The sequence below is a fragment of the Petaurus breviceps genome, unplaced genomic scaffold (genome assembly GCF_028583685.1).
Source record: "Petaurus breviceps papuanus isolate PSGF00001 unplaced genomic scaffold, PetGlider_PUasm1.0 99, whole genome shotgun sequence".
NCBI lineage: Eukaryota > Metazoa > Chordata > Mammalia > Diprotodontia > Petauridae > Petaurus > Petaurus breviceps.
The window spans coordinates 19,683,806-19,709,844 of record NW_027187465.1 but is presented as its reverse complement, the minus strand read 5'-3'; the positions used below and the strand labels follow the sequence as shown (position 1 = coordinate 19,709,844).

At 48.5% G+C, this 26,039-nt stretch overlaps 2 protein-coding genes across 3 annotated transcripts in view; one reads left to right on the top strand and one right to left on the bottom strand.

Annotated features, from left to right (window-relative positions):
- The window catches only part of PLBD2 (phospholipase B domain containing 2), a 35,219-nt gene extending 17,934 nt beyond the window's left edge, over nt 1–17,285 (top strand). The window contains exons 5-12 of the mRNA XM_069081685.1: nt 817–1,031; nt 2,377–2,474; nt 5,397–5,557; nt 6,002–6,097; nt 6,669–6,740; nt 7,336–7,488; nt 11,859–12,021; nt 12,257–17,285. Coding sequence (XP_068937786.1) covers nt 817–1,031; nt 2,377–2,474; nt 5,397–5,557; nt 6,002–6,097; nt 6,669–6,740; nt 7,336–7,488; nt 11,859–12,021; nt 12,257–12,424 — 1,126 coding nt within the window. The 3' untranslated portion in view covers nt 12,425–17,285. The remainder of the gene's footprint in view (nt 1–816; nt 1,032–2,376; nt 2,475–5,396; nt 5,558–6,001; nt 6,098–6,668; nt 6,741–7,335; nt 7,489–11,858; nt 12,022–12,256) is intronic.
- A 1,198-nt stretch (nt 17,286–18,483) lies between these two features.
- The window catches only part of LOC138156397 (L-serine dehydratase/L-threonine deaminase-like), a 13,881-nt gene continuing 6,325 nt past the window's right edge, over nt 18,484–26,039 (bottom strand). For both annotated transcript variants that reach the window (XM_069081687.1, XM_069081686.1), the window contains 6 exons: nt 25,587–25,626; nt 24,628–24,767; nt 24,236–24,327; nt 22,752–22,979; nt 20,620–20,744; nt 18,484–18,694 (listed from right to left, as the gene is read on the bottom strand). In XM_069081687.1, coding sequence (XP_068937788.1) covers nt 18,495–18,694; nt 20,620–20,744; nt 22,752–22,979; nt 24,236–24,327; nt 24,628–24,767; nt 25,587–25,626 — 825 coding nt within the window. In that variant the 3' untranslated portion in view covers nt 18,484–18,494. The remainder of the gene's footprint in view (nt 18,695–20,619; nt 20,745–22,751; nt 22,980–24,235; nt 24,328–24,627; nt 24,768–25,586; nt 25,627–26,039) is intronic.

Genomic DNA, 26,039 nt, shown 5'->3' with positions numbered 1-26,039 from the left:
AAATAAGGGAACCTAATCTTAGCCGTTAAAAGGTGCTAGATAGGGGATCCGAGGGTAAGGCAAGTGAGTGATGAGGGAGGGAGGCAGGGAGAGTGTCTGAATGTAGCGGAGAGAGTGGCCAGGGGGATTGTTCCTGATGGCTAGTGGGTGGGGCTCGTGAGGCCTCCCGCATCTCTGCCTGCTGCTACGAGGGCAGAGGACAGCACTCGGATGGTAGAGAGCTCATGGTTGGTGTCCTGCTTGGGCCGGTTCATGTTCGACGGTGGCTCGGTGGGTACAGAGGACCGAGGCGCTGCTTACTGCCCCTGCCCAGAGAGGAGAGAGGAGGCCTCCTGAACCCTCTAGCCTGTATCACCTCTGCTTCTTGGAATCTCTCCATTCCTCTGTGGCTTGGCTCAGGAAGCCTGGTGGCCATTGCACTTTGCATTCTGTCTCTGGAATGGAGGCTTGAAGGTGGGAGCTGCTTTTCATTTGGGGGTTTGTACCTCCAGTGCCTAGCACATAGTAGGTGACTTCATGAATGAGTGAGTGAGCCTTTATCAAGCTTCTCCTCTGAGCCCAGCATTGTGTTAGCTCTCAGGATACAAGTAGAAAAGGAAGACGTCTCCTGTTCTTGAGGCGCTCACGTTAGTTTAATGCTGGCTGAGTTGAATCAGGGCGTGCCTGGTCCCCAGCTGGGGGGTTGAGGCTCTGCTCCCAAGCCTCCCTAAGGGCCCTGCTACCCTACTCTCTACTGGGGTGTCAGGGACCTCCTTAGTGGTCTCCTCCTCCTTGCCCAGGAGACTGAGACCCCGGCCACGCCCCCCTCCCCCCCAGCTTGTTCCAGCTGTCGGGTGACTTGGAGGACCTGGAACCGGCCCTGAACAAGACGGAGCAGAGGCGGGTCATGGGCTCGGGCTCCTGCTCAGCCCTTATCAAGCTGCTGCCCAAAAACAGTGAGCTGCTGGTGTCCCACGACACCTGGAATTCCTATCAGCATATGCTCCGCATCATCAAGAAGTATGACTTCCGTTTCCGGACGCTGCCCAAAGGTACCGGGTACTGGGGGAAGGGCTGGGGCTCTGGGGGGCAGGAGGAGGGGGCCTCCTGGCAGCAGGGGCCAGAGAGGAGGGAGCGAGGAGGGGCTGTGCTCTGTGTGATCCCAAGAAAGTCATGGGACTTCTTTGATCTCATCTCTTAAAGAGAGGGTTGGACTGGATGGCCTTCTAGCTCACTCCAGAACTGGGATGCTGTGAGCCTTTCCAGGCCTTGGTTTCCTCATCTGTTAAATGGGAGGGTTGGCCTGCTTGCTGCAGATCTAGGGCCTGGTGGTCCCTCATTTCCCCACTTCCCTCCTAGAAAAGTACTTAGACTTATGTGCCACCAAGGGGCTTTACTGTGCCCCCAGCCTGGAGGGCTCTGACAGGTCCTCTGGTCTGTCAGTAACGTGGCTTCCTGGATGAGTCTTCTCTCAAACCTGCCTCTGACACTTTCTTAGCTGGGTGACTCTGGACAAGTCACCTTACCCTCGAGGGCCTCAGTTTCCCCATCTGTACAGTGGAGGTAATCATTGCTGTAGCAAGCACCTCACTCACAGGGTTGCTCTGAGGATCAGATAAGAGAGTTTGCACAGAGCACAAAGGTGTGAACTTTGATGAAGCTTGGCTGCTGGGGGCTCACACATCGTTCCACCACTCAGGGCTCCGGAGATCTGCATGGGCAGAGACAGGCTCCTCCCAGAGCCCCCTGCACCCATGAGGCCATTCTCCCTTCCTCTGTTCTTATCATCTTCCTTAACCTGGGGCTTGATAACTGACTGACTCGGTTAACATCTGCAGTGGACAGTGCCCTATCCAGGCAGTGAGAGTGGCTGTTCTTGAAACTGTAGATTCCCGAGGGCCAGGCCACGGCCTTGGCCTCATGGGATGTGGGGAACTCATGGGGGGATGCCGAAGGGAAGGGGATCTTGGCCCAGGAGAAGAAGGGACTTACCCTTCCTGTATAAATGGGGCAGCATAGGGGCACGGGAGCTGGTCTTAGATGAAGCAGCCGACCCGGGTTTGAGGGGCAGCTAGGTGGTGCTGCAGTGAGTAGAGTGCCAGCCCTGGGTCTGAGTTCAAATGTGGACTCAGATGCTTCCTAGCTGTGTGACCCTGGGTAAGTCACTTCATCCCCATTGCCTCAAAAAAAAAGATGTAGGTTTGAATCCCAGCTCTGACCTTTATAGACTGGGTGACCCTGGGCCAGTCACCTAACCTCTGAACCCATCTGTCTCCTGGTATACTTGTGAGGAAGCAGCTTTGTCAGTCTTCAAGGGCTAGCCCTGGAAGATGTAGGAGCTGCTGCTGGAGGTTTGATTAACGGGGCTGGGTCTTGCTCGGGGGCTGTCTCTCCTAGGTGGGTCACCACTGATCCCTGGGAACGAGCAGGTTTTCTCCTCCTACCCTGGGACCATCTTCTCCTGTGACGACTTCTATATCTTGGGCAGTGGGTTGGTGAGTCGCCTTTGATAATTTCTCCTCTCATTTCCCAACTTGGGATGTAGAACTCAAGGTGTATTCCTGTCACTCTTGGGGCCTTAGCACAGTGGACAGATCACCTCTGAGGCCCAGCCACCACCTGGGTCACCTTGGACAAGTCACCTCCCCTCTGGGCCTCAGTTTCCCCTTCAGTAAAATGAGGGGGTTGGACTAGATGGTCTCTGAATCTTGAAGTGTGGACCCGTCAAGGATAGTGATGGTCATGAAAGGAGAAAGTCACAGCCCCCTTTTGGGGGTATGCTGAGGACCTGCTTTGTAGACAGAAGGGGGCTATGGAAGTGTAAGCTTTTCTCCTGATGAGTAAATGTGGGCTGACCTCTCCACTCGGGCTGGCCTCTCAGGCCCTACCTTAGCTCCGATGAGGCCCTCCAAAGCTTTTCTAGAGTGAGTTCTGACAGCTCATACCAGGCTGGGAAGATCGAGAGCACATCATCCTATTGTCTGCTTGTACTTTTCTGGGGGCCTCAGTTTCCCCATCTGTAAAATGCCGGGGCTGGGTCGTGTTCCACAGAGTTTAGAGAGGTGTTGCCTTTTTCTTGGCCGTGGCAGCCCTGGAAGCACAGGATTAGAGGAATCGGGGGAATCTGTGTCTTGATGAAACCCGTTTCTTGATGAAATACTGGTCCTTGAAGTGTTGAGGACTGGGTTTACGGTTTCTTTGATGTAGGAAAATTCATCCTGCCAGTGCAGAAGGAAGGATGCCTGCTTGGGAACCGTACGAGTCTCAGGGGCTGCCCGGGGGGCATCGAGAAGCTAGATGACTTGCCCAGGGTCACCCAGGCAGGGGATTTCAGAGGCAAGACTTGAACCCAGGACTGCTTCCCTCTAAGGCCAGCTCTCTACTTTTCTGTGATCTAATTCCTGTTGGGCTATGGAAGCCCCTTGGTCATGTGAGAGTGTCTGAGCACTGGACTAGAAGTCAGGAATTCCTGCGGCCAAATCCTACCTCGGTTGCCTTGGCCAAGTCACTTAGGGTTAGGGCCAGGCCTCAGTTTCCTCATCTACAAAATTAGGGGACTGAACCAGATGACCTCAGGGGTCCCTTCCCCTAGATCTGTGAGCCTCAGTGTCTTTAAGCTCATCAAAGGCACAGAAGGGCATCAAAGGCAAGCTGTCAGCCAATCCTTGGTGCCGAGATGAGCCTGACAAAAAGTAGCTTCAGTCTGAGTGACGTGAGGAGCAGGTGATGGCCAATGATAGCTCAATAAAAGCTTATAAGGGCTTTTAGTGTTTTATAAAGTCCCTCCCTCACCACAGCCCTGTGAAGTAAGGAGCACCAGCATCCTTATTCCCATTTGTCAGATGAGGAAACTGAGACCTAGGGAGGGGAAGTGACAGTTTTACAGCTATTTGACTTAGAAGATCATAGATCTAGACATGGCAGGTTCCTCAGATGCCATCTAGTTTAACTCTCTTATTTTACTGACAAGGAAACTGAGGCCCAGGGAGACAACAGTAATTTACCCAAGGTCATGCAGGTAATAAGTGATGGAGGGGGGATTTGAACCCAGGTTCTGTGACTCTAACTACAATTCTCTTTCCACTGGGCAATACAGCTTCTCTAGTGTCTAGATTTGATTCAATTCCAAAAGCATTTGTTAAAGTCCTTGCTGTGTGCTGGGAACTGTGCTAAGCACCAGAATATGAAATGCGTCCCTGCCCTCAGGGGTCTTCCATTCTCCTGAGAGAGCAATGTTTAAGCAGCTAAGTCAATCCAAATATATATGAAGGCACTTTGGGGAAACTGGTAGCAATGGAGTGAAGCAGGAAAGGCCTCGTGGAAGGGCCTGTGATTTTGCCATCTTGAATAGAGGCAGAAATTCTAAAGTCTTGTGTCCTTGGGAAATCACGTTTAACCTCTATGACCCTTAGTTTCCTCGAATGTAAAATGAGTAGATTGGAGTATATGAACTCTGAGGTCCCTTCCAGCTCTAAATGGGCTACTGTGTGTGAGTTGGAGGTGGTGGGGAACCTTCCAGGCATGGAGGTGGGTGTGCATGTGGGAGGTGGTGGGAGATAAGATGTCATGTACGAAGAGTAATAGATAGGCCAGTTTAGCTTGAGCGTAGTGTGCGTGAGGCAGAGTAACGGGAAGTCAGTCTGCCAAGAAAGATTGGAGCTGAGTGGTGAGGACTGAGGCCAGCACGACCAAACCCTCCACGATCCAGGGAGGGCAGCATCCAGGAGGCTGGGCCCCTGAAGTCTCATTACTCCCCCACTGGCCTGGCTGCTACCATCTCCTGGGTCATGAAATCCCTTCTTTTGGGAAGAGCTGGTTTTGCTGTTGCTTCTCTGCGTCTGAGATGCAACCTGGGCAGGGATGTGTGGGTTCAAGGGAGAAATTCCTAGAGCTAGAATGAAGCAAGAAGCTGGAGATGTTGTGGGCACATCCTCAGACTTGAAGGACGTCATGGTGTCGGCCCCTCGATGACTGTGTACTCTGGCTGTCTTGTCCATCTCTCCCTTGTTCGTCCCATTCTTCGCTGCCCCATGGGAATGTGGGGGAAGTGTCAGTTTACCAGCAAGCATTTATTAGACACCTTATATGTACTAGGCAATGTGGGAGGGGCCAGGGAGACAATGACCCAAGCGAAATGGGCCCTGCCTTCTAGAAGCTTATATTCTACCCAAGGGGCACAACATTTATTCATTCAGCAGGCATCTGGTTATAAAGTTCCTGCTGTGTGTCGGGGACTGTGCTAAGCATAGGGACCAGAGAGCCTATGTTCTGATGGGGAATCAACATGCAGATATACAGGGACAGCCAACAAGGATGACCTTGCAGGGGGTGGAGCCCAGGGAAGCAGGCAGGAGACTGAAGGCAGTTGGTGCCAGCCCCCTTCTCTCCCTTGTCTCTCGGCTATGCCCTGGCCACAGGTGACCCTGGAGACGACCATTGGCAACAGCAACGCAAAGCTGTGGAAGCATGTCAAGCCTCAGAACAGCGTCCTCGAGTGGCTGCGTAATATCGTGGCCAACCGGCTGGCCCGGGATGGCTCTACATGGTCTACCATCTTTAAGAGGTTCAACAGTGGCACGTGAGTCCCAGACCTTGGGGCCTTTGCCATCCCTGGTTCTCACACCCCAGGAGGAGATGAAGCTCCTTAGGTCGTGTGGAGTCAGACTTTGGAGGGCCTTGGGAGCCAGGTGGGGAGAAGACTTCTGTTGGGTCTGGTAGGCAGTGGGAACCACTGTATTTGGGGGAGCTTAGAAAATGATGGAATCTGAGTTTGTTAAAGCTAGAAGGGGCCTCCTTTTAAAGATATGGAGGCTGAGACCCTGATAGGGGATAAGACCCCATATCTCCTGAGTCTTCTCTGTCTCTGAAATTCTACATTTTCCAATGGCCAGGGCTATCGAGGGTGTGAGTTTAGGCTGGGCAGAGGCAGGATGGGCCCACTGGGTCACCAGCATTGCCAAATCCTTCGTTTCTGGGGGCGGGGATGGAGGTCACCAGGACTCCCCCATTCTCTCCTCGGCAGATACAACAACCAGTGGATGATTGTAGACTACAACGCATTCATTCCTGGACAGTCCAAGCCCATGGATGGCTTGCTCACCATTCTGGAGCAGATACCGTGAGTGTCCAGCATTCAGCCTACCTCCCTTCCGGGGCTCAAGGGAATTAGGCAGGCCATGGCCTTCCTCCTGTCTGACCTTTAGGGGGTAGGGGGGAGAGCAGAGGCGGTTACCTTGAGCTGGGGTGAGGGAGTGGCATTTAGGAAAGAGAGGGTTGAACTGGCTGAATGCCTCACTGACAGAGTCTGGATGTGGCTCCCACGACCCAAGTCTTGTCAAGTTGGGAGGGAGGACCTGGTTATCTGTAGGCATGGGAATGTTTAATACAAAGCAGATAGGAGTACCTGGGGATAGATGAGCTAGGTGGGAGGGATGGAATAACTGTCTCCAGATATTTGAAAAGCCATCAGATGGAAGGGACAAGCTTTGTTCTGTGTGGTCCCCAGACCACTGGACTAGGAGCCTGGGGTTGGAAGCTCCGCCTGAGGCCCAGTGAGGCTTCACGTTGGGGAACTTCCTGATGCTGAGAGGTTTCCAAAAGCTGACTGGGCAGCTGGGAGGGTTGGGCTGGATCTGGTCTCTGGGGTCCCACCTAACCCTGAAATTCTGTGATTCTTTCCTGTGTTCCAGGGGCCTGGTGGTGGTGGCTGACAAGACTCAGGAGCTGTATGAGAAGGGCTATTGGGCCAGCTACAACTTACCGTGAGCGCTGACCACTGGCTCTACTGCCTCATCCACCCCTTCCCCTCCCCTCCCTCGGGGGTCTGGGCCCTTTCTGAATCAGGGTGGGAAGCATGGCAGAAATAGCCAAAAGGCAGTGTCTGCTGCTGGTGTTTTGACTTTGCAACCTCCCAACCCCCCATAGCCAGCACAGAGCCTCCTTACCAAGGGAGTGCTTGATAAATGTTCTGGGGATCATCATTTTGGAGCTGGAAGGAACTTAGAGGCCATTTTACATATGAGAACACTGAGGCCTAGACTTGCCTAGGGTCCTGTAACTAGAAAGTGTCTAAGGAAGGATTTGAACCTGGGTCCTCCTGACCCCAAGTCCAGCAATACAGCAGACGTGTCAAAACAGCTGGCCTGGGGGCTGGATGTGGCCCCCTCCATTCCCAAGTGTGGCCCAAACCACGGTAATAAAATGAGAGAATTTGCTCTATGCTCTCTGAGGGGCCCTCCAGCCCTCAATCTATCATTGTAGTGAGGCAGAAAACAGTGGTGCTTCTGAGTGGTGGCTTGGGATGGGAGGGAATGGAGTGAAGATGACCTCCCCTTCTTGCCCTTCTCCCCTCCCTAGGTATTTTGAGTCAGTGTTCAATGCCAGTGGGATGCCCGACCTGGTGAAGCAATATGGGGACTGGTTCTCTTACAAGAACAGCCCCCGAGCACGGATTTTTGAACGGAACCAGTCGCTGGTACATGACATGGCCTCCATGATCCGACTGATGAGGTCAGGACCCCAGACTTTGTTCTTACTTTTTAGAGGCACTGGAAAGAACCCAGGATTTGCAGTCAGGTGACTGGACTCTGAAATTTGGCCCTGCCATTTAGACATGTGACCCTGTGCAAGTCCTTTCTTCTTCCTGGGCTTCAGTTTCCCCAGCTGTCCACTTGTGGGGATGGATTAGGAAGGGGATCTCTAAGGTCCTCTCTCTAAATCTCATGGGCATATGAAATGCATAGAGAAGTTTTTCCTTGATTGTAAACGAAGGCTGTAGTTCCATTCTGGACTTCTTCCATAATATCTCCACATTTGAGAACTGTGTCCTCTATTCCTTTGATAAAACTTATTGCTAAAAATATTGAAAGGAATCAGGGCAAAGCATTCCAGTGGACACCTCCTTTCAAGTGATCAAACTTTTAACAACTACTTAGTGTCCAGTCGCTCATAACCCATAGTATGATCTAGTATGATCTAGCCCAGAGGAGTCAGACCCAGAGGCTCAAACCAGTAAATGTTTAATAAAATAAGTAAAAATACAATGAGACATAAACAATGTTAATTTATGGTTTTCTTAGTCTACATGCAACCTTCAAGGCTCTGTTTCTCTTTGAGTTTGACACCATTGATCTAGCCCACATCTCCCTGCCTTTTCCACAGAAATTCCACGTGACACTTTGTTGTTTCACTAAAATCTCTGTAACCTTTATGAGTGCATTTTCCCTGAGCTAGTGACCTGTCAAGAAAAGAAAAGATGTACATTTGGCATAACCTGCTGTGAATGAAGCAGCCTTGCCAGCTCTATGAAATCTCTGCTTCCTTTTTCTAGGCATTCACAAACCATCCTTTTAATGATCCTTTTTCTGGGAAAATAGGGACATTTGCTCTTCTCTCCTAAGGTTCCCCTCCTGTCCTCCATGTTCTTTCTTTCTTTCTTTCTATTTTTTTTTTTAAAGCAATCAGGGTTAAGTAACTTGCTCAAGGTTACATGGCCAGTTATTTCTGGGTGTGGTGCTGAGTGTCTGAGCCCAGGATTTGATCTCCAGGTCATCCCAACCCTGGAGCCAGTGCTGTTACTTGCTGAGCCACCTGGCCGCCCCTAAGCAATTGGGGTTAAGTAACTTGCTCAAGGTCACATGGCTAGTTTTGTGTTAAGTGTCTGCGGCCGGATTTGAACTCAGGTTCTCCTGACTCCAGGGCTGGTGCTCTATTCACTGTATCACCTAGCTGCCCCTGGTTATTCATCCTTGTCGAGCTCACTACCCAAGGCTCTGTCCTGGGCCCTCCTCTTTTTTATCTACTATACTCACGCAGTTGGCAATCTCACAAGCTCCTGAGGGTTCAATGATCATCAATCCACACATCTTTAGATCATCCCTAGGCTCTCTGCTGATCTGGAGTCACATCTCTACAGCTGCCTTTTGGATATCTCCATTTGGGTGTTCCCTGGGCATCTCAAACTCAGCATGACCGAAACTGAACTCATGATCTAAAACTCTCTCTTCTTCCCAGCTTCCTTAGTGCCATTGAGGGCACCACCATCCTCCAGGTCACTTGACTTCTCTCTCTCACCACACACATCATGTCCATCACTGAGCCTTGTTGTTTCCACCTCCACTCCATCTCTCATGCACGTCCCATGCTCTCCACTCCTGCGACCACTTCGTCAGTCTGGGCTGTCATCACCTCTCTCCACTGTGCGGACATCTAACTGGTCTCCCAACTCCGGTCCACTTGCCACTCATTTGCCAAGAGATTTTCCTGCTGCTCATTGAGCTCCCATGGCTCCCTGACACTCCCAAGACGCCCTCCTCTTCGATACTGAAAGAGCTTTTAACCCTTTCCTGCCCTCTCAGCCTTCTCCTGCCTTTTTCCCCTTCGTATACTCTACAGTCTGGCTCTGGCCTATTTACAGCTCCTCAGAGAGCTACCGCACCACCCACCTGGGTGTCTTGGACCCTCTGCCTTGTAGCTTATCTGGATTCCTTCAAGACTTGACCCAAATCCTGCCTTCTGGGGGGAACCTTTCCTGATCCACCTAGCTGCTAGTATTACCTTTCCCCTTTTGGAATATTCCCTTCATCCTACCTGGTACACATCTTCTATGGACATGTATATTATATACATTGTATCTACACATCTTTCATGTAGTTATATGTTATCTCCCCTCAATAGACTGTAAGCTCCTTGAGGGCAGAGATTGTTTTTTTTTCGCCTTTCTTGGTGTCCCTACTGCTTTAATGGAGTGGCTGACACATAGTAGGTGCTTAGTATGTGCTTGTAGATTGACTGACTGGTTGTTGTCTGTTAATATCATTCCATGTGCGCTGAGCAGTGGTCCAGTCACTTGCTTGATTATTCTGTTTCCCCTAAAAACAAAACAACCTTTTTTTTTTTCCAGTTGTCCTTAGGTTTATTCTGGTCATTCTAACCTTGAGCACTCCTTGGTAAATGTTGCAACATGCCATGCCCTTGCATTCTTTCCCCTATTATCTTCTATTCAAATCTTTTTTTTAACTACCTTGCTCAGTGAGCTCTCTGAGTATTTACTACAGATAAATACCCCTATTTTTCCTCCTCACTGGAATTTTATCTCTTTAGAGCTTTAGACTATCATGCTTGGGGATATCCTCACCTCCTAGGGGATGACCTCTTTAGAAGAATTTAATTCATGGCATGCAAGCTATCCTTTGTCTCAGCCCTTTGAATTCTTCTCACTCACAAGGCAGGATGCCCATTAGACTGTGTCTACTCTTCCCTCCATTTTTCTATAATAAAACCCTGAATGGAGTGTTCACAAGGGAGAACTCCCCAGGGTTCCCATTACTTTCAGTCTGCCAGCCGGGGCCTTCCAGTTGTTGAGAATCAGATCTAGAATTGAATTTCTCCTTGTTGGCTCCTCTGTTTTTGGAAGCAAGAAACTATCCTTAAGGCAAGCCAAGAAATGATTCGCTGATCTGCCATTGGCAAAGAGATGGAGCTTCAGAGGATATCTCATAATTGAAGTCCCTTGGAACTATCATGGTTTTTTTTTAGGCTTGTGATGTTTCCCAAACTCATCCATTTCCTCTTTCTGTCTGGGTGGTCTATAGTATACTCCCCCCAAATTAATTTTCTTTCTTTGTTTTATAACTTTTACCCAAATTCTCTCCGTCATGCTCTTGATTTCCTTATATGCATATGCCTTCCCGCCTCATCTTCTTATTTCTCCCATTTCTTTTGAATAGAGTATACCCCAATGTAGTATACCCAACAAGTCTCAGCCAATCATTGGGTCTTATTCTCTCAGCTCTCATTGATCCCTTGGAGGTCAAATTTGTCATCTTGAAGTAGGATCTGTAGCTTGCCTTCCTTGTTGGTGCCTAGAAGAATGCCTTGCATAAAGTAAGGGGCTTGTTCTGTTGAATTTTCACAAATAAACTATAGGTTTATTTGTATGTCAACATTTGAGTCCGTAGACTTTTTTTTTGTAGTTCATTTCTTAGACCTTGTTGCTTTCAGCTTTGTATGTCTTTCTATTCCTAGTCTTCCTCCTCCTTCCCTGTAGCTTCTCTTTGTGATATCAAATTTGATAGACACAAATAGGCAGTTTATTCTTCTTCATTTTTGTTTTTGATTAGATTTATAAGACTTCAGGCAGATATGTTTTAACCAGCCCTTGTTAGGATTCCATCCTTAGACTTATGCTGTGGCTCAGAAATCCAAAAAATATTCTCAGACATTGTTTTTTTAAAGAAATTGTTTTATATGTACACACACACACACACACCAGTTTTGTTTTGAACCTCCTTAGGGCATATTCCCAGTTGTGGGCTAACTGAATCTAAAGGTATGAACAGTTAGTGACTTTTTTCTCATAAGCCCATATTGTTTTTCAGCATGACTTGACCAGTTCACAGATCTACCATCACTCGTTTCTTCTCTTATCATCTTTGGTAATTTGATAAACGATGGTGGTGTTTTCATTTACATTTTTCTTGTTAGTAATAATTTGGGATATTTTTCCACATAGTTGTTGATAGTTTGTATTTCTTCTTTTGAAAACCGTCCATATCCTTTGACCGCTTATCTATTAGAGAATGACTCTTAGGCAGATATATTTTTCTTAACCAGCTTCTACCTGTCTCTTCTGAAGCCTTGACTTCATTAGGTAGTGGTGATTAGCCCCACTGTGCCCCCACATTCTTAGGTTTCTTGCCCAAAGGCTTTGTAGATTCCACAGTGTCCTTTCGGTTTGACCGGTTTGGGGAGTTCCTTTGACAGGTTTTGGATACTATTCCTGGAAAAGCTGACTGGCCTCCCACCTTCTGCCCTCCCTCTTCTTAGAGCTAAGCTCCCCTTCCTCTTGCCCATATTCTAACACCACTTCCTTCTTTCAGGTTCAACAACTTCCCTCATGATCCCTTATCCCGGTGTGAGGACTGCAACCCTATGCAGAATGGGGAGAATGCCATCTCGGCCCGCTCAGACCTCAACCCAGCTAATGGGACGTACCCCTTTTCTGCTCTAACTCAGAGATCGCATGGAGGCATAGACATGAAGGTTTGTGTGTGGCCCTCGGGCAGTATTAGGGAGAGTATCCTCTGTCCCAGAGAGGGGACCTGGTGTGGGGGATGGTTGTGCTCAGGCTTTAGCTTCCAAATCCTAGTAATTTGGATGGTAGTGGTTAGACCCCCATGGTGGCATGTGGGTGGAGAGCTAGGAGCGGGGATGGGATGGAATCATGGCTATCCGTGGTACAGGTTTACCCACTGGTTGCCCCCAACCCTTTTTTCAGGTCACTTCTTATGAGTTGTCCAAAGACTTTGGCCTAATCGCCGTCAGTGGCCCCACGTGGGACCAGTTACCCCCATTCCAGTGGAGCTCATCCCCCTTTGACAAGCTGTTACACATGGGCCATCCAGACCTGTGGAAGTTCTCCCCCATCAAGGTCTCTTGGGAGTGAAGCTGGGGACCAGCCCCTCTTACCACCCCCCAACACCCTTTCCCTCAGTGCCCTTAGGAAGTTGGCCCTTCCTCTCCTCCTCATTTCCCCCCCCTCTCCCGACCCCAGCTGCCTGTTTGTCCTTTTCATCCTGGAACCCCAAGGAATATGCCTGCCGGGCCCGGAGGGCTGAGCTCCCTCCATTCTCTGCTGCTTCATAGGCTCTCGAGCCACCTGCCTTGTCCAAAGAGGCCCTGAGGGCCTTAGGGGACCACCAGTTTCCCAACCCCATTCCTCCCATTCCCTCCTGAGCCCCAGGCTGCAGCCTCCAAACTGTGTGCTTCTAAGCCACAGTAGCTTTCCTGGAGAAAGAAGGCAGGGGAAGGGTCTTCTGGATTGAAACCCTCAAGGATCTGCTTACCTCTGAGGAGCCTGCTTCCTGCCTTCCCAGACCTGTCTCATTGAGGAAGAAGGCTGTCACCTTCCTTTGCCCCTTTCTAGGCACCTCCCACAGCTCCATTTACTGAGACTGCACACCCCCAACCAGTCTTTTTCCCCAATATGGACAGTGGTGGAGGAGGAGCTAGGCATGACCCCCCCCACCCCCCTCTCCCCATGTTCATATTGTCAGCCTCCTTCATTGGGCTGCCCTTTGGGAACAAATTTGGAAAAAAACAAATGACCACCAAACTGCATCAGACCTTCCACTGAAACCCCAGACTTGGAGATTTGGGGGCTTTGGATTTCCCTGGGCTCCCTGGGCTGTGGGCATCTTTCCCTTCCCCTGCTTCCCGATGGTGGCTGCCTAGGCTTGTGGGCTCTTCTACTAGTGCCTGACCTTGCCATAAGTAAGGACTGGAGAGGGGAGCCAGCCCTCTTGGGTCTGGGGGGAGGGGTGGGGCTCCTGATCTGGTGGTCCTTTGCTGCCATCTGCCTCCCCCTGCCTCCAGCCCTGTTCCCATCTCTCTCTAGCTAACTCTACCACCTCTCACTGGCCAGGCCCACTTTGGGGGGCACTGGAAGGGCTGGCCATGCTTGCTGCCCCGGACACCTTTGAGAGAAGGCTGGGGCTGAGAAGCTGCTGCCTCCATGGAAATGTCATTGGTCCCAGAGGCCAATTGGAGAATGAAGGCTGTCTTCCTCCTCCTGAGCCCTCTCTGCTGCAGCCCCTCTCTACGTTCAGAGTGCCTGTCTGAGGGGTTTGTGGGAACTGGCCTGGGGCTCTCCAGTGGCCAGACCACAGATGGATGCAATGTTATTAAAAGAGAGAGACTATGGCCTGCAGCCCCGCTCTGCTTTTTGGAGGGGGTCGGGATGTTGTCGGCTAGAATGGGCTGGGGCTTTCAGAGAATCAGGACTTCAGAGATAGAAGGGACCTCACTGTCCAAGCCTGTCCACCTAAGTCCAGCCCAGACATGAGTGAAATCCCTTCTCCAGTCCAGTGGACCTTGGGCAGGTCACAGCCTCCCTGGGCCTCCCTGTCTTCACCCATAAAGTGGACCATGTGATGGGAAGCTCCATACCTGCGATGTTAGGCAAGTCTCCTGATTTCTCTGGGGCTCAGTTTCTTGACCTGAGAAATGAGGAGTTGGCCTAGGTGGCTTCTTAAGGTCCCTTCTTGCTCTCTGTGAGCTCCGATGTGGAAGGACAGTGAAGGGTGGGTGACAAAGCCTGAGAGGGCTGGGCTGGGGAGGCGGGGAGGGACACTGGCCTGCTCCAGTCTCAAAACCAGAGCATGGGTGTGAATTCCCCTTCTTCCATGTATCCCTAATCCCTAAAACAGCAAATGAATGAGGAAGTATTTATTGGATGCTTGCTGTATGCCGAGCACTGTGGATACAAGTTGAAACAAACCTTGATGTAGTTTTTTAAACTTTGCAAAGCACTTTGCATGTCATGTGATTCTCAGAGAAACCCTTTGAGGTGGGTGCTATTCTCTTTTTACAGATGAGGAAACTGAGACAGAGAAATTAAGTGACTTGGCCACAATCATATAGCTCCTAAGTGTTTGGGTCAAATCCTTAGCTCCTAAGGATTTGAACTCAAGTCTTCATGATTCCAAGGCCATTGTTATCTCCAGTAGACATCTAATGGCCTAAAACAGAAATTAGAGGAGACAATCCCTTTTCTCAAGGAACTTGAGTTCTAAAGAGTTTTCAACTCTAGGGAAGAAAGGCCCGTGGTTACTAGAATTCAGCAGGGGGAAGATTGCATGGCCCAGGGTTTCTTAGGGTGCATTGGAAAATTAGGTGCACCCAATGCCTGGAGGGGAGAGGGTTCTGGAGGCCACGGTAGACTAGACGGTTAGGTATACTGGTCCTCCATTTTATTATTGAGAACTGTTCTTGGTGATTCCTTGTTGAAGGGGTATGAGTAGCCAGAGATATTCTGTGGTGATGGGTGTGTGTGTGTGTGTGTGTGTGTGTGTGTGTGTGTGAGTGTGAGTGTGTGCCACTGCTGGGGCTTACAAGGAAAGGTATTAGACAGTCACCCTTGGAGCTTGAAGTCTGATGTGGGAGATAATGTGCAAATTTGATATACAAGTAAACTATAGACAGGATACATGGGAGATGAATGACAGAGGGAAGGTATTCATAGTGTGAAGGGGGGGAGGTCAGGAAAGGCTTCTGCAAAAGGTGAGATTGTAGCTGGCATTTCAAGGAAGCCAAGAGGCAGAGAGGAGGAGGGAGACCATTCCAGGCATGGTGGGGGAAGGGCATCCATCCCTCCAGGGCTCTCACAGGCACACTCCATAAATGCTTGTTTCATTGATTGATACAATTTAGAATGAGAATATTGGCCCTGCAGGCAGTAAGATCCGTATTCAAATAATGCTTTGTGTACTTGCAGCCTGGGCAAATCATTTAACCCCACGTCTGCCTCATTTTCCTCATCTGTGAGACAGGGATGATCATAGTATCTACTTCTCAAGGTTGTTGTAAAGATCTCATGAGATTGTATTTGTAAAGCACTTTCCAAACCTTTAAAGCTCTATATAAATGCTGGCTACTGTTTATTGTCACTATTATTACCTATGATTCCCTCATTTTTTTTGGTTTGCCTTTTTTGGAGGGCAGTTGGGGTTAAGTGACTCACCCAAGGTCACATGGCTATTCTGAGGTTGAATTTGAACTCAGGTCCTCCTGACTCCGGGGCAAGTGCTCTATTCACTGTGCCACCTAGCCGCCCAATCCCCTCATTTTTAATGGAGAAAGAGGTGGCCAGTGACTTCGTAGGTTCATTCAGATCATTTCAGTTTCAGAGCCAGGATTCAAACTCAGGTCTAATAATCAGTGCAGAAATGTTTACAACTCATTCCCTAGGTCTTTTAGTTGTGACAACTCCTCTCTTCTCCCCTTCTTCTCCCCTCCCCTTTCTCCTGTTTATTGAAGAAATCCTTGATTTTTTCTCATCCTCAAACCTAACTCAAGCTTTCTTTCATTCTCTTCTAATCTACATAGACTAGGCTGCTCCCCTGCCTGCTCTTCTCCCAGGTTCAACGCACGCTGCACTGTCCAATGCTTCTGCTTGGGCATTTGCTCTGGAGGGCTCCCAGCACCAAGATGTTGGAGATGAAGGGTCTGGGAGGTTCCCTGGTATAACCCTCTCATTTTAAAGAGGAGAAAAGTTACTGAGAGGGAATGGGATTTGGACATGTGAAGTGAGAGGTGGGTCTTGACCTCCAAACGCTGCCTGTCCAAGGCAACAGATTCCTTAACAAGCATTTATTGAGCGCCTGTTATATGCCAGACACTTCTAGAGGCCAGATAGGAAGACTATGTAACCTCAAGGAGATTATTTTCTAATGGGGGGGATAACATGAATCTGTAATATTCACTCAACATACACAGTGAATCTGAGGTTTGGAAAGGAGGGCACTAGTAACTTGGGAGGGAAGGAAGGGTTTCATGTAGAAGATAGTGCTTGAGCTGAGTCTTGGAAGGAGTGAGGGATTCTTTGAATTGGAAAGGGCATTGGACAGTGTATTCTAGGTATGGGAGATAGACGTTGCAAAGGCATGGAAGTGGGAGATGGGGTTCTGTCTGTGAGGAACAGCTGGAAAGGGAACTCAGGGACATTTTGTGAAGGACTTTCAAAGCCAGAGTAGTTTATAGTTGATCTTAGATCCACCAGAATTTTGATAGAGTAGGGGTGTGACATGACCATACATATGATGTAGGAAAATCACTTTGGCAGCTTGAGTGAAGGGTGAGTTGGAGGAGGGAGAGACTTGAGACTCAGAGACCAAGAATACAGCACGAGGAGATGAGGCTATGGAATTAGAGAAGGGGTTGGATACTGGCAGAAGTACCAAGATTTGGCGACTGAATGGAGGGGGGTGAGGGAGAGTGAGGACTTGAGAATGACGCCCTAACAACCCCCTCTTGTTGGTATTGGTGGTGCCTTCAAGAGACAGTGAAAAGAATTGGATTTGGAGTTAGAGCCTGGGTTCAGATTTTGATCTTGCCTCTCACTGTGAATGTAATAGCACAGTAGATGGAGCATTTGGCCTGGAGTGAGGAAGACGTTAGTTCAAATCCCACCTCAGACCTACTAACTAGCTGTGGGAGTTTTGTCTGCCTCAGTTTCCTCAACAGTAAAAGGAGATAACAATAACAACCCACCTCCCAGGGTTGTTGTGAGGATCAAATGAGATAATATTTGTAAAAAGCACTTAGCCCAGTGGTTGGCACATAGTAGGCGCTTAATACATGGTTTCCCTCTTTTAATTACAGTTTCCATTTCTCTCTCTCTTTTTTTTTAAGTATAATTACCAATGCTTCTTGCCTCACACACAGGTTTGAGGAAAGTGCTTTGTAAAGCTTAATACACTAAAGAAATGGGTGTTGTTAATCTGTAATAAAAAGTAATATTGAAGGCAGGACTCTTGTTCCTTATTGTTTCTCCAAGGCTTTACACAGAGTAGGGGGATGGGGACTGGACCTGGTATTTCGTTGCTATAGGGAATTGTCTGTGAGACATTCCAGTGGGGATCATTCAGTGGCGGAGTCAGGATTTGAATTCAGATATTCCTGGCTGTGAGCCCAAGCCTCTTTCCACCATATTTTACAAAATGTTGGTTGCACTTGAGTGAATAGCAAGCCCCACTGGGAGTTTCCCATAATCCTTAGCCTTAAAATGTTGCATCTTCCAGCTCCCCTGCACTACAGCACCCCCTACTGTCCAGCACTTATCCCTGCAGAAGTAGGGACTCAGCCCGTTAATAGTCCCTTGCTGGCAAGGGTTGGGAAGAGAAGAGGATTTGATTTCAGAATTTTCTTCTCTCCAGTGTTCTTAGTGTCAGGGATTTCAGCAAAACCTTTTTATTCCCCATGTTTCCCTGGGCCTGGAATGGCTCATCTATGAGATGCAGCTAGAGTGAAGGGTGCTTTCCCCAGCCACCATATGTCACTTGAGAAACCATCCCTCCTGGGGTCATTTCAGATTCCCGGCAGAAAGAGAAATGAAAAGATGCTGAGGAAATGACACACCCAGAAGTCACCTTTCATAAATAGATGTATAATTGTTTTTTTTTTTCAATGAAACAATATGGACATTAGAAAAATGAGTAGGGTCTGGTATTAACTCCCCAGCCCTGGAGAAGGAAACCAAGAGGGGTGGACTATGGAGAAGAAACCCAAATGCTTCTCACTTCCCTGTCCAGTTCTCTTTTGACCTACAGGTCTCAGAGATGAGAGAGATGGGGGCACTGTATGAAAGTCCCATACCCCATCTCCATCACTCCCTCCCACCTGGCTTAGCTCTCATCTCTGGGGTTCCCAGGTTTCTATGGGGCTGGTGGAAGAGATGAATTAAAGTGGGGCTAAGTAGGAGTTCCAGAACAGGGCTAGGGTTCCCCCTTTCCCCCTGTAAAGCGAGGGGTTCACAAGTGGCTGGAGACCCTTTCCCAAGCCCTGCCCCACCCCCCATCAGAAAGAGGTTTGTCTCTTCCAGCCCCATGGATATGTGCCCTCCAATAACAACAGTAGAACAGAAATAATAATAATAAAAAATAAGGCGCTGGATAAAACTCCAGCCCCAAGGGGGGGGGGTGCTTGACGGGTGCCAGAGGAGGTCGGTGGGAGTGGGCTCAGCTAGTTTTCATCCCCAGCTGCTCTTTAAGCCCTTGCAGCTGAGCCAAACTGATGTTACTTCCACCACACACGATGACCACCACATTGGACAGCTTGCCCGGGAGCTTTCCTTCTCCCTGAAGCTTTTGTACTGCACCGCTGTAGACAGCTGCCAAAGCTGCCCCACATGCAGGGTCCACCAGGATCTTCTCATCATCTGCAGGAACCAGAAGAAGGCAAAGGTTAGGGGCTGAGACCAGAGGTGCGGAGCCTCGAGGATTCGACTGGCTCCTGAAATCCCCGCACCTGGTGGTACAGGGACGCCAACCTCCTCAGTCAATCAGCAAGCATTTATCTGCACTTGCTAAAGAATACCGAGAAAAGTAAAAAATCGAAGCAGTCTTTGCCCTCAAGGGGTTTCCATTCTAACGGAGAAGGTATATAAATTAAAACATGTGAGTTACATGATAGACCGAAGGCACGGAATAAGGAACTGAAGCTGGCCATCCCAGCATCTGAGACTAGCCCTAGACTAAGTCCTTGAGCTATAATAATAATGGTAATAATAATAAATAATGATAATAATGGTGATGATGATGATGATGATGATGATGATGATGATGACAATGACATTTCTGTAGCTCTTTAAATTCTGCATGTCTTCTTTCCTCTCCAGACCCTACACCTGACTCTCCAGGCCTTCCTCAACCAAGCCCCTCACCTTCTTTTCAGCTCCCCCTTTTCAGACTGGTCTTCCACCATTAGATTGGAAGCTTCTTGAGGGCAGGGACTTTCTTTCTTCCCACTTATTTTTGTATTCCCAATACTTAGCACAGTCCCTGGCACAAAATGCTCACTTAATAAATGTTTATTGACTTGTTGACTCGAAGGATTGCGTTGAATTGGTAATGGTTTGGTCAGATCCTGGTACAGGTTGGAGGGGATAGTTTGGCATAGGGGTCTTGCTCATGATCGTCCTTCCACACAACATAAGCCTAGCTATCTCTCTGGCTTCCTTTAAGTCTCACTAAGATCCCACCTTCTACAGGCAGCCTTCCCCACTTAATTCCAGGGCCTTCCCTTTGTTAATGATTTCCTACTTATACCATATGGAGCTTGTACATATTTGTTTGCTCCTTGTCTCCCCGATTAGATTGGAAGCTCCTTGAGGAACTTCTTTTTTGGCCGCTTTTTGTATCACTAGCACTTTACAGAGTGTCTGGCACATACAAAGGAGTTCTTTTTTTGGCTTTTTTTGGGAGGCCAATTGGGGTTAAGTGACTTGTCCAAGGTCACATGGCTAGTTTTTGTGTGTTAAGTGTCTGAGGCCGGATTTGAATTCAGGTCCTGACTCCAGGACCAGTGCTCTATCCATTTCACCACCTAGCCTCCCCTACAAGGGAGTTCTTAAAGTCTGGATGCATAGGAAATCTCATTAACTATGCATATTTTCAAGAAATGAAATGAATGAAATTTTCAACAACATTTTATTTAATTGGCATAAATGAGATTTCATAGGAAGGCATAGGAAACAGGAGACACATAGGAAATCTCATCAATAAATTAAATTAAATTAATCTCATTAATATGGAAAATAGTCCCCAATAGCTAATGAAAGCTTTTGTTCCATATGAAATTGTCATGGCTAAAATTTATGCTAATTAAATAAAATGTTAAAAATTTCATTCATTTCATTTCTTGAAAATATGTATAGTTAATGAGATTTCCTATGTGTCCAGCCAGATGTTAGGAACACCCTGTAGTAGGTGCTTAATAAATGTTTGTTGACTGACTATAGGCAGGGGTGCGCTAGAATTGGCTTTAGAGCCGATTGTTAAAATTTCTGTGTAATCTTTTCCTTCACGGAAATCGGCAGACACAACTAATTGTAGTTTGATTTCGTTGTTTTTGATTATCTAGATTTAAAAAGTGATGAAAAAATGTTAATGATGCAGATGAAACTTAAAAGTGTGTTGCATATCTATGTACATACATACATACCAACACACACATATAGATAGCTGGTCTGGAGATCTGGTTGTTAAACATTTACCAGCACACCCCTGCCTGGAGGGAAGGCCTCTGTGCTCCCCCAATCTCCTTCCCTCTTCTTAAGGGCTTAGGACTGAGTCTGGCACCTACCTACAAACTTCTCAATCGCTTCAACTGCCTCTTGGTCTGTGATCACTTCAGAGAAGATGGGGTGTTCCTGGGCCAGCTTCAGGGCCTGAGCCCCAACAGTGTTCACCCCAAGGGCTTTAGCCACACTAGGAGAGATGGAGAAAAAAGGCGCTGGAATCAGACTCCCATCTACACTTTGTAAGGGTATTTCTAACATAACCACCATGAGGGAAACACCTGGTGGTTTGAGGAGGCCTTGCTTTACATGGTTAAGTGTGCTTGTGAAAAAGGTTTGTGGCTTGAATTTTTGTAAGCAATAATAATTTTATAATTCATTGATGATTATTAATAATTAATTATTAAGAAGCAGTGGTATGGGGCAGCCAGGTAGCACAGTGAGTTAGAGCACCGGCTCCAGTGTCGAGATGACCTGGGGATCGAATCCGGGCTCATATACTTAGCACCACACCCAGAAATAACGTGTAACCTTGAGCAAGTTACTTAAGCCTGATTGCTTTAAAAAAAAAAAAAAAGCAGTTGTATATGGTTAAGAGAAAGTGGGGTAGGCCTAAGTTCAAGCCTCTCCTCTGGCTATATGCAAATTGCTTACCTCCTTTAACCAGCTTCTCAGAGGGAGTTCCTCATACCAATGAAAACTCATCCAAAAGACTCCCACTAACTGACCCCATCCAGCCCTTTACATATACCATCTCAGTGATTACCAAAGAGCACCTTCTCCATTTTGCTGACAAGAAACTGAGACTCAGGTGAAGGGACTTATGTAGCCCAGTGAAAGTAAGTGCCAGAGGCAAGATTCTCAGGTTTCTCTGTCTATCCACTAAGCCATAACTGTATTCTAAAGGCCCTAGGCAGGGGTTGGGAACCTGTGACCTTGAGGCTACATGTGGCCCTCTAGGTCTGCCACACTTGAGGACCTTGAGGAAAGGGAGCCAAGTGGCCATACTTGATCATTCTTGCCTTGCTCAGAATTCCAAGGGTTTGGAGGGAGAAGAGTAGGGCAGTCTAGCATTCAAGTGTCCTCTGGTGGTTAGGGACCAAGCAACCAGTATCAAGGATAATGAGATATGGGCATTTTGGTGGGAGGGGAAACTGAGTCATTGGTCCATACTTTGGTGGGAGTAGAGATAGTGGATAGGTCCTGGACCTATGATTTCATTGGAATAGGCAATGTTGTCTGCATCTTAGAGCCTTAGAGAATAATCTAGACATCACTGAGGGTTTTAAGTCACTTGTCCACTGTCAATCAATTAATCAAAAATATTTATTAAGTGCTAACTATCTGCCAAGCATTGTGCTAAGGAGGCAAAAGACAGTCCCTGCCCTCAGAGAGCTTACAATCTAATGGGAGAGATGACATGCAAACAAATGGGTACAAAGTGAGCTATCTACTGGATATATAGAAGATGGTCAACAGAGGGAAGGCCCTGGGATGAAGAGGGATTGGGGTAGGCTTCAGGGAGAAGGTGGGGTTTCTAGGAAGGTCAGTAGTTAAGAGTGAAGGAGGGAGGGCATTCCAGTCATAGAGATAGGATGTGAACCCAAGCCTATTCTTTCTATCCCTAGGCTGACTCCTGTCCACCTTGGCTACATGGCCTCTTGGGGACAGAGAGAGAACTCTGCATGTAGAACCAGAACGTGCAGGTTCTAATCCTGGCTCTGGCACTTGCTTGGGTAAGTTCTTTAATTTTCCTGTGCTCTGTTTCCAAATTCATAAAAGGATGGGGTTCATCTGGATGGAGAAGATTCCTCCCAGCCCTGAGGGCTCCCTAGAGGGCAGTGGTGTTTATGCCCCGTGTTGAGAACAGGGGCATTGTTTGCTCCTTTTCTGGTATAGGAGTTGAAGCCCCTGCATGCTTGGCCCAGGGTCCTGGGCTTCTGTAGCTGCCGTCTGTCACCAGTCAGCATCCTTTGACTCCAGCTAGATGGTGCCTAATGTCAGGAAATCCAGAGTTCAAGTCCAACCCTAGATACTTACTGGCTGTGGGATCTTCTGTCTGCCTCAGTTTCCTCAATTGTAAAATGGGGATCATTGCAACGTTTTAGTGAGGATCAAATGAGATAATAATAGCACAGTGCCTGGAGCATAGTAGGTGCTTAATAAATTCTCATTTCCTTCTCTCTCTCTCCCTTACCTGGTAATCTTGGGAAGTGTGACCAGCTTGCCAGCTTTGATTGCTGCATTGAAACTGTGGGCACCGTGGGTCTCCATTGCCACGATAGGCACGTCTTTCCAGCCCACCTCCAGCAGGCCCTGCACCACGCCACACAGGAGGCCGCCACCCCCCACTGACAGGGCGATGGCACCGGGTTTCCCAGGAAGGTTCTCTTTCAGCTCCTTCACAATGGTGGTGTGGCCTTCCCTGGAGAGGCGGAATCAGAAAATGCCATTATCTCAAAGCTGGAAGGGTCTGGACATCTAGTTCAGTCTGTACCAGAGGCATGATTTACCACCAAACTTCACTTGAACACCTGCAGGGATGGACAACTCACTACCTTACAAGGCAGCCCAACTCCACTTTTGGACACCTTCCATTTTCAGGATGTTTTTATTTTTGGACGTAGCCAATATGGGAATTTGTTTTTCTTTGCTATGAATATTTGTTACAAAGGTTTTATTTTTTCCTTTCTCTTTGGGAAACTTTTGGGAAGTAACTTTTCCAAGATCATATAGTTGTTAAGTGTCTCAGGCAGGATTTGAACCTAGGTCCTGCCAGTGCCAGTCCCAGCATTTCATCCACCATGCTAGGCTGACTCCCTCAGACTTCTTGCATTTCCCTTTCTGCTCTTTCCAAACCCGGCCCTAATCTGTCTCTTCTCCAGAGCCTGGACTCGATGACCTCTCGGAACCCTTCTAGATCTGAGATCCTATGTTCCTACTGGACTGTTTTATAATCAGTGTCAAGGGTTCCATGAGGTACAAAAAGAAAAGCAGTACTGACTAGAGAAATCTGGGGAATCTTCCTGGAGGGGCAGGGTTTGGGTTGGGCTTCAAATGATGCCTAGAAATTTAACAAGGGGAGGAGGGTGAAAGAGGAGCATTGTGGGTACGGTCAAGGTCAGTTGGGGTTGGGGGGGAGGGGAAAGGTGGTCAGATATGTGCTTTAGGAAGGTGACCAGATGGAGGATGGATTGGAGTGGGGAGGGATTTGAGGAAGACCCCCTAGCCCCGTCCCCACTCCCCAACAGGCTACTGCAATAGTCCAGGTGTGAGGTGATGAGGGTCTGGACCATAGGGGTGGCTGTGTCTGATGGAAAAAGGGGTCATATTGGAGAGATTTAATGAAAGTAGACTTGACAGACCTTGGCCCCATATTGGTTATGGGGGGGGGGTGAGAGATAATGAAGAGTCTAGGATGATTCCTAGATTGGGAACATGAGGAAATGGAAGAATGGTAATGCCCTCTACAGTGATAGGGAAGGGTTTAGGGGGAAAGGTAATGAGTTCTTCTTTGGACATGTCGAGTTTAGGATATCTACTGGACATCCTGTATAAGATGTCTGAAAGGCAGTTGGAGATAGGAGATTGCAGGTCAGCAGAGAGATTAGAGCTGGATAAATAGATTTGAAAATCCTTAACCTAAATATGACTCTTCAGCCCAACGTGGGCAGCACATACCAGATGAGGGGGTCATCGAAGGGAGGCACATCGATCCAGCCTGGGTTGTTCTTGGCAAGAGCTTTCGCCAACTTGACCGCCTCGTCCAGTGTCTGGGAACCATCAAGGGACACAGGTGAAGGAAGGCTCTTCTCCCCAAGGTCCCACTAGCTGGACATTTTGTATAGGGTCTCATCTGGCTTCCTGAACTCACATTCTCCTCCCTCTCCAGTCCTCCACATTGCTGCCAAACAGATATTCCTAAAAGGAATGACTTCATCATTCCCATGCTTGAGAAACTCTAATGGCTCCCTGGTACCTCTAGAATCAAATACAAATCAACAACCTTGCTCCAGCCCACCCCTTGTACATCGAATCTCCAACAGGTATGAGTTCACCTCTCAGGCACTCACCTCACCTACGACCTTGACCATGGCACCCTCAGCCTTGAGCTTCTGGATGGTGAGGGGAGGCGTAGTGTTAGGCACGATGATGGTGGCAGGGATGCCCAGCTTCCTGGCGGCATAGGCTGTGGCCATGCCAGCATTGCCCGCTGTGGGTGGTTTGTTGGGGGAAGAAAGGTTTGCATCATTTCAGACAGACCCCAGGATGGCCTGTGGTTATTCTAGGGGTGGGACCTTACTTTCCTTTCTATACTCCAACCTGAGACTCCTGGAAAGACTTGATGAGGAATTAGGGCTTAATTAATGTCTTGCCCAAGGTTCCTTTGAGGTGGTGAGGGACAAAGCCTAGCCAGGCCCAGATTTCCTGCGTCCTAGCTCTTATGTCAGCCCAAGGCTCATCAGTCTTTTCCCTCATTGGGAGTCAGAGTCCTTGGGTTGCAATTTACTATTTACTGGCCTGGGAGTCATGCCCTGGTATGTGATACTAGTTAAGTAAGGCATATGTTAGTAAGTCATGCACTGAACGGGAGGGTAGTTGGTAAAGACCTAGCCTGGGAGGCAGGGAGACCTGAGTTTAGGTCTGATGCATCCCACCTGCGACGCTGTAAGTTATAGAGTGAGTCCTGACCTGTAGTGCTAAAGACCTTCTTTACCAATGAAATCATAGGTTCTGTCTCTATTCCTGCCCCTGGGAGCAAGTCAGATAATCAATCAATCAACATTTATTAAGCACCTACGGGGTCCCAGACACTGTGCTAAGTGCTGGGGGTACAAAGAGAGGCAAAAGACGATAACTTTTCTGGGCCTCAGTTTCCCCATTTGTAAGATGAGGGGGTTGGACCAGATGAGGACCCTCTGTGTCCCAGGGGTATTCTCTTCCACTCTTCTCCTGTCCATGAAATCCTGATATGTGGGGGCCTGTTCCATGAATAGGAACCTGGGGAGCCCTGGCCCTCTGGAAAACTTACCTGAGGAGCAGACAAAGCGCTCACAGCCCCTCTCAGCCCACTGTGGAGACAAGGAGAGAGGGAGGTGGGTCAGGGCAATGGGAGGCATCAGGGAGCAGTGGAAAGAGCTAGATTTAGAGTCAGAGGAAGGCTCTGACATTCCCTGTTCTAGGGCCCTCCCAGCTCTGACATTCCCTGTTCTAGGGCCCTCCCAGCCCTGACATTCCCGTTCTAGGCCCCTCCCAGCTCTGACATTCCCTGTTGTAGGGCCCTCCCAACTCTGACATTTCCTGTTCTAGGCCCCTCCCAGCTCTGACATTCCCTGTTCTAAGGCCCCTCTCAGCTTTGACATTTCCTGTTCTAGGGCCCTCCCAGCCCTGACATTCCCTGTTCTAAGGCCCCTCCCAGCCCTGACATTCCCTGTTCTAGGGCCCTCCCAGCCCTGACATTCCCTGTTCTAAGGCCCCTCCCAGC